Source organism: Neoarius graeffei, chromosome 21 (genome assembly GCF_027579695.1).
Source record: "Neoarius graeffei isolate fNeoGra1 chromosome 21, fNeoGra1.pri, whole genome shotgun sequence".
Taxonomy (NCBI): domain Eukaryota; kingdom Metazoa; phylum Chordata; class Actinopteri; order Siluriformes; family Ariidae; genus Neoarius; species Neoarius graeffei.
The window spans coordinates 63,458,074-63,475,109 of record NC_083589.1 but is presented as its reverse complement, the minus strand read 5'-3'; the positions used below and the strand labels follow the sequence as shown (position 1 = coordinate 63,475,109).

At 43.6% G+C, this 17,036-nt stretch overlaps 1 protein-coding gene across 1 annotated transcript in view; it reads left to right on the top strand.

Annotated features, from left to right (window-relative positions):
* Positions 1-17,036, top strand: part of etnk1 (ethanolamine kinase 1) — a 67,555-nt gene that overhangs the window by 26,502 nt on the left and 24,017 nt on the right. Inside the window, exon 3 of the mRNA XM_060903485.1 lies at positions 2,529-2,669. Coding sequence (XP_060759468.1) covers positions 2,529-2,669 — 141 coding nt within the window. The remainder of the gene's footprint in view (positions 1-2,528; positions 2,670-17,036) is intronic.

Genomic DNA, 17,036 nt, shown 5'->3' with positions numbered 1-17,036 from the left:
GGTCCACTGTGTTTTATCAAAGGCAGGGTCAATGCAGCTAGCTATCAGGAGATTTTGGAGCACTTCATGCTTCCATCTGCTGAAAAGCTTTATGGAGATGAAGATTTCATTTTTCAGCACGACCTGGCACCTGCTCACAGTGCCAAAACCACTGGTAAATGGTTTACTGACCATGGTATTACTGTGCTCAATTGGCCTGCCAACTCTCCTGACCTCAACCCCATAGAGAATCTGTGGGGTATTGTGAAGAGGAAGTTGAGAGACACCAGACCCAACACTGTGGATGAGCTTAAGGCCGCTATCGAAGCATCCTGGGCCTCCATAACACCTCAGCAGTGCCACAGGCTGATCGCCTCCATGCCACGTCGCATTGAAGCAGTCATTTCTGCCAAAGGATTCCCGGCCAAGTATTGAGTGCATAACTGAACATAATTATTTGAAGGTTGACTTTTTTTGTATTAAAAACATTTTTTTTTTTTTTTTTTTTTTTTTTTTTTTATTGGTCAGATGAAATATGCTAATTTTTTGAGATAGGGATTTTTGGTTTTCCTTTACTTTTTTGCCAAAATCATCAATATTAAAACAATAAAAGGCTTGAACTACTTCAGTTGTGTGTAATGAATCTAAAATATATTAAAGTCTAATGTTTATGAGTACATTACAGAAAATAATGAACTTTATCACAATATGCTAATTTTTTGAGAAGGACCTGTATAATTTAAACATCCTCTGAGTAATTCTGTCAAAGATTAACCCATGTTAGCTAGATGGCCAATGTTAACAGTGAAATTACATACATGCTTAAAAATTCTCTCAGAAATCCTCTCAGGTTAGCTTATATAGTTTGTTGATTAGCATTAACGGGGAATATTGATTTAGCCTTAAGCTAGGACAGGACTAACAGAGTAGATACAAACACATTCATGAATATGACTAAAAAATCGTAAGAGACTTATCAGCTTAGCTCATGTAGCTTGTTGCCTAGCATTAGCAGTACAAGAAATTAAAAAAATTCTCTCAGAAATTATTGTAAAACATTAGCTATATGTTGGCGGTATTTATTGTAAACGTCTGTGGCCCATGGCTTTTCAAAAACCTGTCAGGTTAACATGTGCTAGCTAGACAGGTCACATTTGTAGTAACTGTTATAAACATTCATGAATATCCTCTCAGAAATCCTCTCCGCTTAGCTCAGTAGCTTGTTGGTTAGCATTAACAGTGACTATTAAGTTAGCCGTCTAGCTAGTCCTAGCTGTATACATTGCATACATTGAGTGTGAGCTAAAAATACACTCAGAAATGCTTTCAGTGAAATTGATTAGCTCGTTGACTGATGTTGGCAGTAACTCTTGTAAAAAATTGTTAACATAAACTAAAAATCCTCTTAAATCAGGATTTAAACTTTCTCTTAGAAATTCTGTCAAGTTAGCCACCAAGCTATGAATAGGCTATCACTCAATTAGGGTGGCCAGACGTCCGGCTTTAGGCCGGACCGTCCATCTTTTCAATGTCTTGTCCGGCGCAGCATCAAGCCGGACGCACATTTGTCCTCCTTTTAGAGACGATGAGCGGAATTGTATAATATCGACTTGCCAGACTGGAAGAGCAGAGTTCTAGAATAACGTTTTGTAGGGAAACTGCAGATCTGTGCTGCACACTAGTAATCTATAATAAAGAGTCTATGGCTCAATGTTTTTTGGCATGCAATGCGAACTCCGCACCATGAGGCGTTGCGTTCTAGAACGCGTTGCGCTCTATCCTTTGATGATCTTCCTGGAGCGTGCCTTGTTGGCTACTTCAAAGAGTCTGACTGTTCTCTCTCTCACTCACTCACTCACTCACACTCTCTCTCTCTCTCTCTCTCTCTCACTCACTCACACACACACACACACACACACAAAGACACCTACGAATTCTGAAGAAACTGAAAGACTGAAGCATGATCTACTGTTTTAAAACGTTTTATAATGTTGCTGGTTATGTTGCCTATTTGTTCTTTGAGAATCTACAAATGTTGTGCTTTTTGGTGCTCAGCACCTTAAGTTTAATTTCAGTGGTTTGTTAACTCCACAATGTTTTTAATAAATATAAATACTGTGTGTTCTAACCAATTAAGAGCTAATACATGAATTATAATAAATACTATGAATGCTTTGACCTTACTCTTTTTTCCCCACAATCATAATCTTTAACGCTACAAAATTGCGATGTTGATTTCACCAAACTTGAGTGACTTGCGTAAAAATAATCCGTTCTCAATCTTGCCACTGTGGTTTACATAAAAATTTGAGGGCTATGAATCAGATGGGATTTGCCATTATTCACCCTAAAATTGATTAGATGCAATTTCCTGCATTCTAAGAAATACAAAATTTTCTGGGGGAGGGCCCCCAGACCCCCTGTCCAAATAATGTCCTCCATTTGGTGTTATGGAAATGGTCACGCTGCTCAAAATCCTGTTAGATTAGCTGACTCGCTGGATAATTAAGGATGTGCTGATGTATAGCTTTTTGATGTTTTCATTTTAGGCTCATTGCAAGGCAGATGGCGAAGTACCACGTCATCCACGCACATAATGGCTGGGTTCCCCAGTCTGATCTCTGGCTCAAGATGGGCAAATACTTCTCCCTCGTCCCCACCTGCTTCGAGAATCCGGAAAAGAACCAGAGGTGAGCCTTTATGCGGCATTATGAGTCGAAGGATTTGTCTGTGTGTACACGGAGCCGCTTTAAGCTAAAACATGACTTGGGGCTGAGAACAGGTTCAGTATTTAAACATCCATTCACACACAAGATAGAAACAAAAGGAATCTTGTTTACCAACTAACACAAAGCTGCACAAAGGGTAGAGTAGCAAATGAGCATGATTTTGGTCTATACACCCACTGGCCACTTTATTAGGAACATCCATCCATCACCCTGCAGTTCTGTAATCAGCCGATCCCTCAGCAGCAGCACGACGCTTCAAATCCCACAGATACAAATCAGGAGCTCCAGTTAATGCTCACAATGTTCAAACATCAGAACGGGAAAAATTGTGATCTCACAGTGTGACTTTCTCTCACTGTGGTATGGGTGCTGGTTTGATCCAGATGGACTGGTTTGAGTATTTCAGAAGCTGCTGATCTCCTGGGGTTTTCACACACAACAGTCTCTAGAGTTTACACAGAATGGTGCAGAAAACAAAAAACACTGAGTGAGTGAGCGACAGTTCTGTGGGTGGAAACAAACGCCTTGTTGATAAGAGAGGGTCAGAGGGGAATGGACAGATTGGGTCGAGCTTTTTTGCCAGGAAGGATATAGTAACTCATATAATCACTCTTTACAACCGTGGTGAGCAGAAAAGCATCTCAGCATGAAACAGCAGAAGAACACATTGGGTTCCACTCCTGCAGCCAAGAACCAACAACATGTTCTTATTAAAGTGGCCGGAGAGTGTACAGACCAGTCATGTTGTATAGCTCAGGCTAAAAACGAGGTGGAAAGTTTTACTTACGATGAGAAAGGAGTAGGCCTTCATCAGGTATCTGATGAGAATACTGAGTAGATGCGTAATGTTTCTTTCCCTCAGTATAATTAGTTCAACCTGTTGTGTTTTTCTTTGTCACTTAAAAATCAGTTTAGATTCATATAGTTACGGGATTATCTCTCGTCACTGTCATAACGTTGCCATGGATATACAAGAAGGATAAACCTGCTGTATTTTGTTACAAGTCATTAAAGGTGAAATTTCACCCCAAAATGAGCTTTGATGTAAGAATAAAACACTGTGTGGAGTTTTTAATTCCTCACAGCAAGATCAAACAATTATAATGTTCACGTGTGCACTTTTTATCCATTTATATTTGCAATTAATGTTGTTGAACGTAGAGAAACAAGTTAGTTTCTGCCATCAATTACTTTATAGCAGCTATAAATAGACATTATTTCACTTTCCTTAGCGCGAATAAGACAGAAGAAGCTTCCTCCAATTTTAAACTTTCCTGTGTAAAAATGTTACAGCTTTACCTGTGACTGTTACAACGCTCTGACATTGGAGACTCCTTCCATCAGTGTTCAATAAACATGTCTGTACAAGAACCTTTACCATGTCAACAATTAGACATTTTTATTTTTTGGTTTATCCATTTATGCGGCTTGGAATATATGTAGCATGCGCCTGTGTAAACTGAAATGATACTTTAAAAGGAGTGTATTGTTATAAACATGTGATTTGCCTCACAGCCAGAACTCTGTTGTCAGAACCGCTGCGGTAAAATCTGTAATTGTTTTGAGAGGTGTGCGTTCAAAGTTTCTGTGCAGAAAGCTGTAAGAAACCTGAGATGCCTGTCTTATTTGTTTAGCTGGAAACCATTCATTATCCTGACAGCTAAAAGTAACACCCTGGTATGACTTGTGCTCACAGAAAGTCCCAAATCTACAGGGATCAACCCAACGCGTTCTTTGGCTGGCAGTAGACTGATCCCTTATCTTGCATATCTGTAATTAGCTCGTGTTTGCATAATGTTTTAATCACAAAGCCGATTAGGCGAGGTGTTTATAGTGTTTCTCAGTTACGCTGATATATTTTTGAGTTATCAGCTGAGGTTGGGAATATGTTACAAAACTTAAAGATTAGGAGGTCATCAAAGGGAAGTCAGGATGATCGCTTCATTTCCAACAAAATACACCACAAAAATTCCTGTTGCATAAAAAATTACTTTGAGTATTTCAGAAGCTGGCGGCACGGTGGTGTAGTGGTTAGCGCTGTCGCCTCACAGCAAGAAGGTCCTGGGTTCGAGCCCCGTGGCCGGCGAGGGCCTTTCTGTGCGGAGTTTGCATGTTCTCCCCGTGTCCGCGTGGGTTTCCTCCGGGTGCTCCGGTTTCCCCCACAGTCCAAAGACATGCAGGTTAGGTTAACTGGTGACTCTAAATTGAGCGTAGGTGTGAATGTGAGTGTGAATGGTTGTCTGTGTCTATGTGTCAGCCCTGTGATGACCTGGCGACTTGTCCAGGGTGAACCCCGCCTTTCGCCCGTAGTCAGCTGGGATAGGATCCAGCTCGCCTGCGACCCTGTAGAACAGGATAAAGCGGCTACAGATAATGAGATGAGATTTCAGAAGCTGCTGATCTCCTGGGGTTTTCACACACAAGTCTCTAGAGTTTACACAGAATAGTGCAGAAAACAAAAAACACTGAGTGAGTGAGCGACAGTTCTGTGGGTGGAAACAAACGCCGTGTTGATAAGAGAGGGTCAGAGGGAAATGGACAGATTGGCTCGGGCTTTTTGCCAGGAAGGATATAGTAACTCATATAATCACTCTTTACAACCGTGGTGAGCAGAAAAGCATCTCAGCATGAAACAGCAGAAGAACACATTGGGTTCCACTCCTGCAGCCAAGAACAGGGATCTTAGAATCAACAACAAGTTCCTATTAAAGTGGCCGGGGAGTGTATTCAGTAGTTATTGATTAATTAATGGTAGTTAATTAATAATATGAGTTATGAGGGCAAAATATTAAGAGGTTAATAAGATGCAGTCTCAGTAATCAAATGTGCAATAGAACTATTCTTGGCCATTTTGTGATATATATATATATATATATATATATATATATATATATATATATATATATATATATACACACACACATACATACATACATATATATACTAACCCTGCTCTGAAGACAATCTCCACAAGAACCATCACTGAGACCAACAAGCTGATACACAGTACAGCAACAGTAATCATGGAGATGCTTGGACACAAGGTGGGCTTGGGACATAAACAGTATCCACCATGGAAGAGACGATTAGAGGCCAAGATAAAGGCAGCACGGAGAGAAGTTAGCCAGCTAGCTGAACTACAGAAAGGGAACATGGTGAATAAAGGGGCACCCAGGAAGTACAACTCACTCTCCATACCAGAGGCACTCGAAACTGCCAAACAGCGACTAACAGCTCTGGCCACCCGGTTGAAGAGATACACCAAGGAGGGAGAGGCCAGAAGAATAAACAAGCTGTTCTCCACTGAACCAGCCAAGGTGTACTCTCAGTGGCAGGGGAACAACAACCGGTCAGACCCACCAAGAGCTGAGGTGGAAAAATACTGGAAAGACATATGGGAAAGAAAGGCATCACACAACACCGATGCCCAATGGTTAGTGGACCTAAGAGCTGACCACAGCAACCTCCCTGAACAAGAACCAGTAACCATCTCAATGGCAGACGACCAAGAAAGAGTGTCAAAGATGAAGGGCTGGACAGCACCATGCCCCGATATGATCCATACGTACTGGCTGAAGAAGCTAACTGCACTCCATGAACGCCTAGCAGCACAGATGAACCAGCTGCTGAGGGATGGAACCCACCCAGAATGGCTAACCCAAGGCAGGACAGTCCTAATCATGAAGGACCCCCAGAAGGGACCCATCCCATCCAACTACCGGCCAATTACCTGTCTCTGCACAACATGGAAGGCCCTGTCAGGCATCATTGCGGCAAAAATGAGTAAGCATGTGGCTCAATACATGAGCGAGGCACAGAAAGGGATTGGCGGTAACACCAGAGGAGCCAAGCACCAGCTACTGATCGATAGAACAGTTGCCCGAGACTGTAAGAAGAGACAGACCAACCTGTGCACTGCCTGGATTGACTACAAGAAAGCCTACGACTCAATGCCACACACATGGATACTGGAATGTCTGGAACTGTATAAGATCAACAGGAACCTAAGGACCTTCATCCAGAACTCAATGGAAATGTGGAAGACAACCCTAGAGGCCAACTCAAAACCCATTGCCCAAGTCAACATCAAGTGCGGCATATACCAAGGAGATGCGCTATCACCACTGCTGTTCTGCATAGGCCTGAACCCCCTCAGTCGGATCATCACGAAGAGCAGCTACGGGTACCGATTCCGTAGTGGGGCAACAATCAGCCACCTGCTCTACATGGATGACATCAAGCTGTATGCCAGGAACGAGCGAGAAATAGACTCGCTGATCCACACCACCCGGATCTACAGCGATGACATAGGGATGTCATTCGGATTGGACAAGTGTGGCCGGATGGTCTCAAAGAGAGGCAAGATGATCCGGACTGAGGGGATTGACCTACCAGAGGGCAATATAGGTGATATCCAAGACAGCTACAAGTACCTTGGCATCCCACAGGCTAATGGAAACCATGAAGAGGCCACAAGGAAGTCAACCACAGCCAAATACCTCCAGAGAGTAAGGCAGGTCCTGAAAAGTCAGCTGAATGGTAAAAACAAGGTCCGAGCCATCAACATGTACGCACTACCAGTCATCAGATACCCCGCTGGTATCATAAACTGGCCAAAGGAGGAGATAGAAGCCACAGATATCAAGACTAGAAAGCTCCTCACCATGCATGGAGGGTTCCACCCCAAGTCCAGCACCCTGAGACTATACGCTAAGCGGAAAGAGGGAGGCCGAGGGCTAGTGAGCATCAAGACCATGGTCCAGGATGAAACATCGAAAATCCGAGAATACATCAGAAAGATGGCCCCAAAGGATGAACTGCTAACTGCTAACTGCTTTTATATGGATGGCAGAATGAACTGAATCTGAGAATATTTACTTAAAAATTTCAGTTTTGGTAAGTAGTCTATGCATGACTAATTTTTTTGTGTCAATCCTGTTACCCTGTCTAAACGGGGTGTGCAGTAACTTAATCAAATATTAGAAGTTTCCATACATAAGAAGCAAACCGGGAGACTACCAGGAGCAATAGAGTTTAATAAATAATGGTGGATGAATTCTTATGTTGCATCATGTTTGTTTGAAAAGGCACATTTAGGTATGTTCAACTTCTACAGTAATTGAAAGTATAAATTTTGTTTTTCCTTATACAATTTTCAATTTACTATAGGGGCTCAGAGTTGCATGTTGACCATTAAATTGGCTTGAATTGGTTAATCATGACAAGTTTTTTCTTGTGTGTTTGCTTGCCATTTTAGTACAATTTTTAAGTCAGAAAACCCCAGAACCCAGGAGCTTCAGGGGGCTTCGCCCCCCTTGTCCCCCCACCAGGGCGCTGCCCTGGACCAGCTGGGGGCCTGCGGCCCCCAGACCCCCGGCTGAAATTTTCAGATAATTTCACCAGCCCCAAATCACATCCCTGTAGTAACTCTGTTTCAAATACTGTTGCTTTTTCTTGACCTCGTCCATTAACACGTCATTTATTTTAGCCTTTAAGTTCTTGATTTCTTGGTATATATTTTGGTTTTTTGGAAGTCTATTTCTAATTCCCTTAATTTCTTCATGCTCTTTTTGTATGTTTCTGTTCTAGTCTTTTTGATTAGTGCAGCTTCCGCTATTAATTTCCCCCTAATGACAGCTTTCATGGCATCCCAGAGTACTGTTGGGTCCACTTCACCATTGTTATTTTCCTCAACATATGTTTTGATTTCTCCTTTAATCCTTTCCTGTCTCTGTTTATTACTCAGCAAACCTGTGTTCAGTCTCCATACTGTTTGTCGTTTTCTTTTATTTAAACCAATTTTTAAATAAAGTGGATTGTGGTCCGACACACCTGCCCCTCCGATACTGCATTCCTCCACTAGATGACAGTCCCCAACACTCATAAAAAAGTAGTCTAACCTCGAATGCGCATTATGGGTAGCCGAGTAGTGTGTATATTCTCTCCCTAGTGGATGTAAGATTCTCCACACATCGATCAGGCCCATCTCCTCCAATGACATATTAACCAATTTTGATATTCGCTTTTTGCTTCTTTTAAGACTTGTTGTATCGTTTTTATGGCATAATGCTACATTTGTCACCCCCACAGATTATAATACCTTTTGATTCCACGGCGATGGTATCGAATAGATACTTAAAAAAATGCTTATTGCTTCCTGGAGGTGCATACACATTAATCAGTGTTATTGGTTCATTCATTAGCGTTCCCCTTACAATAACAAATCTCCCCTCTTTATCTTTGTATTCTCTTTCACATTCCAGTTGGATTGAGTTCGCCAGCAGTATTATCACCCCTCTTTTACGCCCTTGCCTGTATGTACTGTAATATAGGGTTTTGTAGCCAAATGTTCTGAGTTTTTCATGCTCTAACTGTGATAAATGGGTCTCTTGCAAGAACACAATTTCTGGCTTTTCCTTTTTTAGTTTTGTCATAATCCTCCCTCTTTTTGCTGGCGTACTCAAACCGTTTACATTCATCGACATTATCTTGATGTTAGTCATATTACCGTCACAGTTGTATTCTCAAGTGTACCCCAACAAATATGAACTAGGTAACTATGTACATATAACGCACTAACAAAAATAAAACCCAAAAACAAAGAGGGTTTCAACCTGCGGGGCGGTTTTCTCTTTATCCCAGTGCCCCTGTTACTGGGTGGAGAGGAAGTCCTCTGGTTAGAGGGCCTCTCCCTAGACTTAGTACCACTATGGCTATTTAGTCTAGACATGTCCAACTCCATTCACATCGTCAACCCCCCGCCCCCCATTGGACATCGTTGTAAAGGCTATTCCAAGAGATTTTAAGTGTTATCATTGATTTCACTATTGCAAATGAAATAAATTTCACATTCTCTTAAATTCTTGTAACCTCTCCTTAAAGTGTTGTGCTGCCTTTTGTCGCGTCCTCCTGTCACCAGCTCGTTGCCATCCCGCTGTATCCACTTCACCTCGGTCCCGAGTTCTGCCCCGCTCCGGAGCTGATGCACCGCTGCTCTCCCCTGCAGCCGTCGGGTCCCTCTCCTCGTCTGGTTGTTCTACCGCGTAGCCCTTTGCCCTCATCGCTCGCGCTGCCTCTTTAGCATCTTCGTATGTTTTCACGCCATCATCCCAGAATATTCTCATTTTTGTGAGCGGAGTTTGAAATCTGATTCCTTCTTGTTTCAGTCTTTTTTTGAGGCTCGCGTAAGTTTTCCGTTTCTGCACAACTTCAGTCGCGTAATCATGGTCAAAGAAAACTTTTTTGTTTCCTATAATTATTGTTTTCTTTTCTTTGCCCCATACCTTTTGCAGGATCACTTCCTTAGTCTCGAATTGCAAGAAATTGACGACAATAGACCGGGGCGTCGCGTCTGGGCCAGGTTTTTTCGCGAGGGCTCGGTGGCAGCGTTGGATGTGGAGCTCCGTTCTTTCTGGTAGACCGAGTTCAGTGATTAGCAGGTGCTCCACATATTTGTTTACCGATTCAAAGTCTCTTTCTGCGTCTTCCGGTACTCCATAAATACGTAGATTATTCCTCCGTGATCTGCCTTCTAAATCGGTTAACTTCTCTTGTAGATGGTGTGTCTGTTGGGACATCTCCCTTATAAGAGCACACGAGTCCGCCTGCCACTCCAAGTTCAGCGATACGGGCCTGCGCATCTTCAATGCTAGCGCCCTGTGTTTGTAGTTCCTGTCGGTTTTCAGAGTGCTTGCGGTCCATTTCTTCCCGTATGGTTCTGATCTCATTCTTTTATCTCGCTTTTGAACGAGGTTAGGTCTTTGTGGAACTCACTTTTTAGCTCCTTTATTTCTTTTTTCATGTCTGCGAGCCCATCTCTTAGCTCCTCTGTGAGATTCGCCATTTTAATGTCCTCGGGGTAGTCCGCTTTGGCTTCTTTAGAGGTTGTTTCACGTTTCTTCTCCTTGTGATTTTTACTCTTGCAACTTCTTGTTGAGATTCCTTTACTCATAGTTTGCCTTTAGGCCATCGAGTTGTATATTTATGTCTTTTTCCTTCCGACTGGGGGGAGCTGGCTAACCCTGCAACCACTCACGCCGCCATCTTCCCTCTCCAGGATGATATTGTTAAATCTGAAAAAGAACATTCATTGTTTTGGCACTGGATATGGGTTGAGTGTGGTAAACCTAGACAAGGTTACGTGTACGATGTGATGCGTAAAACCCGCGCTCGGTACCATTATGCTGTGAGAAAGGCAAGAGCTGAGGAATTTTCTTTAAGAAAACAAAAATTGGCTTCGTGTGTTTGTGGGACTACAGATATGTGGAGAGAACTGAAGAAAATTAACCCTCTGTCAAAAACTATTCCTACATCTGTTGAACATGCTTCTTGTCCGAGTGAAATAGCAGAATTATTTGTCTCCAGATATGAAACACTGTATAACAGCGTGCCCACGAATCAACGTGAAATGAATGATTTATACAGTACCATCGCAAAAGGTATTACTGAGAGCAGTGCGTGTTGTTACATCCCTAGAAATGTTGTAGAAAAGTGTATATTGAAATTAAAATCAGGTAAGCGTGATGGTGGGGCTGGTTTTGACTCGGATCATTTGTTGAATGATACTTCAATGTTGTACCACTACGTTTTTATTCTGTTCAACTGTATGTTGGTACACGGTCATACGGCCAATGATCTACTTTATTCAACAATTGTATCTATTCCTAAAGATCTTAGAGCTTCGCTGTGTTCTGCAGATAACTATCGTGGTATTGCTTTGTGTTGTGCCTTGTGTAAAGTTTTGGATATGGTTATTATTGATTTTATTAAAAAAAAAAATCTCCTTCTCACCCCCGGCGGGGGGGTGGTATCCATGTCATCCTCAAGCTCGGGTCCTCTACCAGAGGCCTGGGAGTTTGAGGGTTCTGCGCAGTATCTTCGATGTTCCTAGGACTGCGCTCTTCTGGACTGAGGCTTCAGATGTTGTTCCTGGGATTTGCTGGAGCCACTCTCCCAGTTTGGGGGTTACTGCCCCAAGTGCCCCCACTACCACGGGGACCATGCAACCCTTGACCTTCCACATCCGTTCCAGCTGCTCTTTCAACCCTTGATACTTCTCAAGTTTCTCATGTTCCTTCTTCCTGATGTTGGCGTCAGCTGGGATCGCCACATCTATCACCACCACCCTCTTCTGCTCTTTGTCCACCACCACTATGTCCGGTTGGTTAGCCAGGATCTGTTTGTCAGTCTGGAAGCTGAAGTCCCACAGAACCTTGGCCCTGTTGTTCTCAGCCACCTTCTGTGGTATGGCCCATTGGGACTTGGGTACTTCTATTCCATACTGGTTGCAGATGTTCCTGTATACTATCCCAGCCACTTGGTTGTGCCTCTCCATGTACGCTGATCCAGCTAGCATCTTACACCCTGCTACTATGTGCTGGACTGTTTCAGGGGCTTCTTTGCACAGTCTGCATCTTGGGTCTGATCTACTCTGGTAGATCCTGGCCTCTATGGCTCTTGTGCTTATGGCCTGTTCTTGTGCTGCCATGATTAGTGCCTCTGTGCTGTCTGTCAGTCCTGCATTATCCAGCCACTGGTAGGATTTCTTGATATCAGCCACTTCCTCTATCTGACGGTGGTACATGCCATGTAGGGGTTTGTCTCTCCAGGTTGTCTGTTCCTCCTCCTCCTCTGCACTCTCATCAGGGTTTTGCTGCCTGAGACATTCACTTAGCAGTTCATCCTTTGGGGCCATCTTTCTGATGTATTCTTGGATTTTCGATGTTTCATCCTGGACCATGGTCTTGATGCTCACTAGCCCTCGGCCTCCCTCTTTCCGCTTAGCGTATAGTCTCAGGGTGCTGGACTTGGGGTGGAACCCTCCATGCATGGTGAGGAGCTTTCTAGTCTTGATATCTGTGGCTTCTATCTCCTCCTTTGGCCAGTTTATGATACCAGCGGGGTATCTGATGACTGGTAGTGCGTACATGTTGATGGCTCGGACCTTGTTCTTACCATTCAGCTGACTTTTCAGGACCTGCCTTACTCTCTGGAGGTATTTGGCTGTGGTTGACTTCCTTGTGGCTTCTTCATGGTTTCCATTAGCCTGTGGGATGCCAAGGTACTTGTAGCTGTCTTGGATATCACCTATGTTGCCCTCTGGTAGGTCAATCCCCTCAGTCCGGACCATCTTGCCTCTCTTTGAGACCATCCGGCCACACTTGTCCAATCCGAATGACATCCCTATGTCATCGCTGTAGATCCGGGTGGTGTGGATCAGCGAGTCTATTTCTCGCTCGTTCCTGGCATACAGCTTGATGTCATCCATGTAGAGCAGGTGGCTGATTGTTGCCCCACTACGGAATCGGTACCCGTAGCTGCTCTTCGTGATGATCCGACTGAGGGGGTTCAGGCCTATGCAGAACAGCAGTGGTGATAGCGCATCTCCTTGGTATATGCCGCACTTGATGTTGACTTGGGCAATGGGTTTTGAGTTGGCCTCTAGGGTTGTCTTCCACATTTCCATTGAGTTCTGGATGAAGGTCCTTAGGTTCCTGTTGATCTTATACAGTTCCAGACATTCCAGTATCCATGTGTGTGGCATTGAGTCGTAGGCTTTCTTGTAGCCAATCCAGGCAGTGCACAGGTTGGTCTGTCTCTTCTTACAGTCTCGGGCAACTGTTCTATCGATCAGTAGCTGGTGCTTGGCTCCTCTGGTGTTACTGCCAATCCCTTTCTGTGCCTCGCTCATGTATTGAGCCACATGCTTACTCATTTTTGCCGCAATGATGCCTGACAGGGCCTTCCATGTTGTGCAGAGACAGGTAATTGGCCGGTAGTTGGATGGGATGGGTCCCTTCTGGGGGTCCTTCATGATTAGGACTGTCCTGCCTTGGGTTAGCCATTCTGGGTGGGTTCCATCCCTCAGCAGGTGGTTCATCTGTGCTGCTAGGCGTTCATGGAGTGCAGTTAGCTTCTTCAGCCAGTACGTATGGATCATATCGGGGCATGGTGCTGTCCAGCTCTTCATCTTTGACACTCTTTCTTGGATGTCTGCCATTGAGATGGTTACTGGTTCTTGTTCTGGGAGGTTGCTGTGGTCAGCTCTTAGGTCCACTAACCATTGGGCATCGGTGTTGTGTGATGCCTTTCTTTCCCATATGTCTTTCCAGTATTTTTCCACCTCAGCTCTTGGTGGGTCTGACCGGTTGTTGTTCCCCTGCCACTGAGAGTACACCTTGGCTGGTTCAGTGGAGAACAGCTTGTTTATTCTTCTGGCCTCTCCCTCCTTGGTGTATCTCTTCAACCGGGTGGCCAGAGCTGTTAGTCGCTGTTTGGCAGTTTCGAGTGCCTCTGGTATGGAGAGTGAGTTGTACTTCCTGGGTGCCCCTTTATTCACCATGTTCCCTTTCTGTAGTTCAGCTAGTTGGCTAACTTCTCTCCGTGCTGCCTTTATCTTGGCCTCTAATCGTCTCTTCCATGGTGGATACTGTTTATGTCCCAAGCCCACCTTGTGTCCAAGCATCTCCATGATTACTGTTGCTGTACTGTGTATCAGCTTGTTGGTCTCAGTGATGGTTCTTGTGGAGATTGTCTTCAGAGCAGGGTTAGGGTTATATATATATATATATATAATCAGATTTCTGCATACATCCAACTTGCAATTCGGTTTCAAAGCTGGTCTGTCCACAACTTTGTGTACAGCTGTATATATAGAAACTGTCGACTATTACAGTTGAAACCGTATACATACACTTTAGGAAAAGACACAATCTTTTTTTTTTTTTTTCTCATAGTCAGACATGAAATCAGACATTCACTTTTAACTTTTTCATGTCTGTCTGAATATTTAAAATTATTTCAATGTACTTAATGCCAAATTAATCAGAGAAGGAGGTTTTTTATTCAATATTTTAATTGCTTTTATCAAATCAGAAGTTTACATACACTGCAGTTTGTGTGCCTTTAAACAATGTAGGAACGCCCAGATGATGTCATGTCTTTGGAAGCTTCTGATAGGTTAATTGGCAACATTTGAATTAATTGGAGACACACCTGAGACACACACCTGTGATTGTATTTTAAGGAACACCTCAAACACAGTGCTTCCTTGTACACAACATGGGTAAATCTAAAGAAATTGATCAAGATCTCAGACTAAGAATGGTTAACTTGCACAAGTCTGGCTCATCTTTGGGGGAAATTTCAGGAAGCCTGAAGGTGCCACGGTCTTCAGTTCAAACCATTATACGAAAGTATAAACAATGTGGGAATGTCGAGCCATCATACCGCACAGGAAGGAGATGGATTCTGAGTCCCAGAGATGAGCGGGTTCTGGTCAGTGCTGTGCGTAAGAACCCAAGAATGAATGCAAAGGACCTCGTGAAGATGATGGCTGAAGCTGGTAAGAGTGTGTCACTGTCCACGGTGAAACGAGTTCTGCACCAACATGGGCTGAAAGGCCACTCTGCCAGGAGAAAGCCATTACTCCAACACAAACATAAACAGGCCAGATTACAGTTTGCAAATGAACACAGGGGAAAGGATCTCAATTTTTGGAGACGTGTCTTGTGGTCGGATGAAACTAAAATTGAGCTGTTTGGCCATAATCAACAACGATATGTTTGGAGAAAAAAAGGAGACGCTTACAATCCTAACAACACCATACCAACAGTGAAACATGGCGGAGGCAGCATCATGTTGTGGGGTTGTTTTGCTGCAGGAGGTACTGGTGCACTTCAGAAAATCAATGGAGTAATGAAGAAGGAACAGTATGTGGAGATACTGAACCAACACCTGAAAGCATCTGCCAGGAAGTTAAAGCTTGGCCGCAAATGGGTCTTCCAAATGGACAATGACCCGAAGCACACCGCCAAACTGGTCAAAAAATGGCTTGATGACAACAAAGTCAATGTTTTGGAGTGGCCATCACAAAGCCCCGACCTCAACCCTATTGAGCATTCGTGGGCAGAGCTGAAACGACATGTGCATGCAAAGCAGCCAAAAAATATGGCCCAGTTATACCAGTTCTGTCAAGAGGAATGGGCCAAAATTCCTGTCAAGTATTGTGCAAAGCTTGTTGAAGGTTATCCAAAATGTTTGACCCAAGTCAGACAGTTTAAGGGCAATTGTACCAAGTACTGATGAAGTGTAACTTCTGATTTGATAAAAGCAATTAAAATATTGAATAAAAAACTCCTTCTCTGATTAATTTGGCATTAAGTACATTGAAATAATTTTAAATATTCAGACAGACATGAAAAAGTTAAAGTGAATGTCTGATTTCATGTCTGACTATGAGAAAAAAAAAAGATTGTCTTTTCCTAAAGTGTATGTAAATATACGGTTTCAACTGTATATACATAGAAATAGCGATGTCTACAGTTGTTTACTGGATGCAAGTAAGGCATTTGACAAAGTCCATTATGGTAAATTGTTCACACTGTTGATCACTCGTGGCTTACCTCTGCCTGTTATTCGCCTGTTGCTGGACGGATACACTCGTCAGCGGGTATGTGTCTGCTGGGATGCATGTACATCCAGATGTTTTACCGTATCTAATGGTGTCAAACAAGGTGGGGTATTGTCACCAATCTTGTTTATAGTGTATATAGATGAGCCAATTGTGACATTGGAGCGGTCTGGTATAGGCTGTCATGTTGGGCGTCATTACGTCGGCGTTCTGGGCTACGCTGACGACTTGATGCTGCTCAGCCCCAGTCTAAAGGCACTTAATGAAATGTTAGTTATATGTAGCACATTTGCTGTAAAATATAACACGTTTTAATGCTAAGAAAACTGCCTGTATAAAATTTGGATCAAATGTGAAGGGTAATGAAAAGGTTTATCTGGGTGGATCTGTGATCGAGTGGGTTGATTATGTTAAACACCTTGGTCACTATTGGCCCTTTTCCACTACCCTTTTTCAGCTCACTTCAGCCCGACACGGCTCGCGTTTCGACTACCAAAGAACAGCACGACTCGGCTCGCTTCAGCCCTGCTTAGCCCCTAAAACTCGCACCGTTTTGGAGTGGGGCTGAAGCGAGCCAAAGCGAGCCGAGTGAGGCTGGGGGCGTGAGCAGACACTCCCCTGTGCACTGATTGGTGAGGAGGAGTGTCCTCACATGCCCCCACACGCCCCGCGAGCACGCTGGGATCTGTAAACACCGTAAGCCCGGAAGAAGAAGAATTACAAATTACGAGAATTTTTGAAGCCTTATGCGCCTCGCCTCATCTATACGCTCTTGCCAGTATCTGTTGGCGTTGTCGGTGACAACAAGCCACAGCACCAAGACCAGCAACACTAACGACTCCATGTCCTCCATGTTTATTGTTTAGTATTCGGGTCGTGAGACTACCGCTTAAAAGATCACTGATGTCACTGTTTGC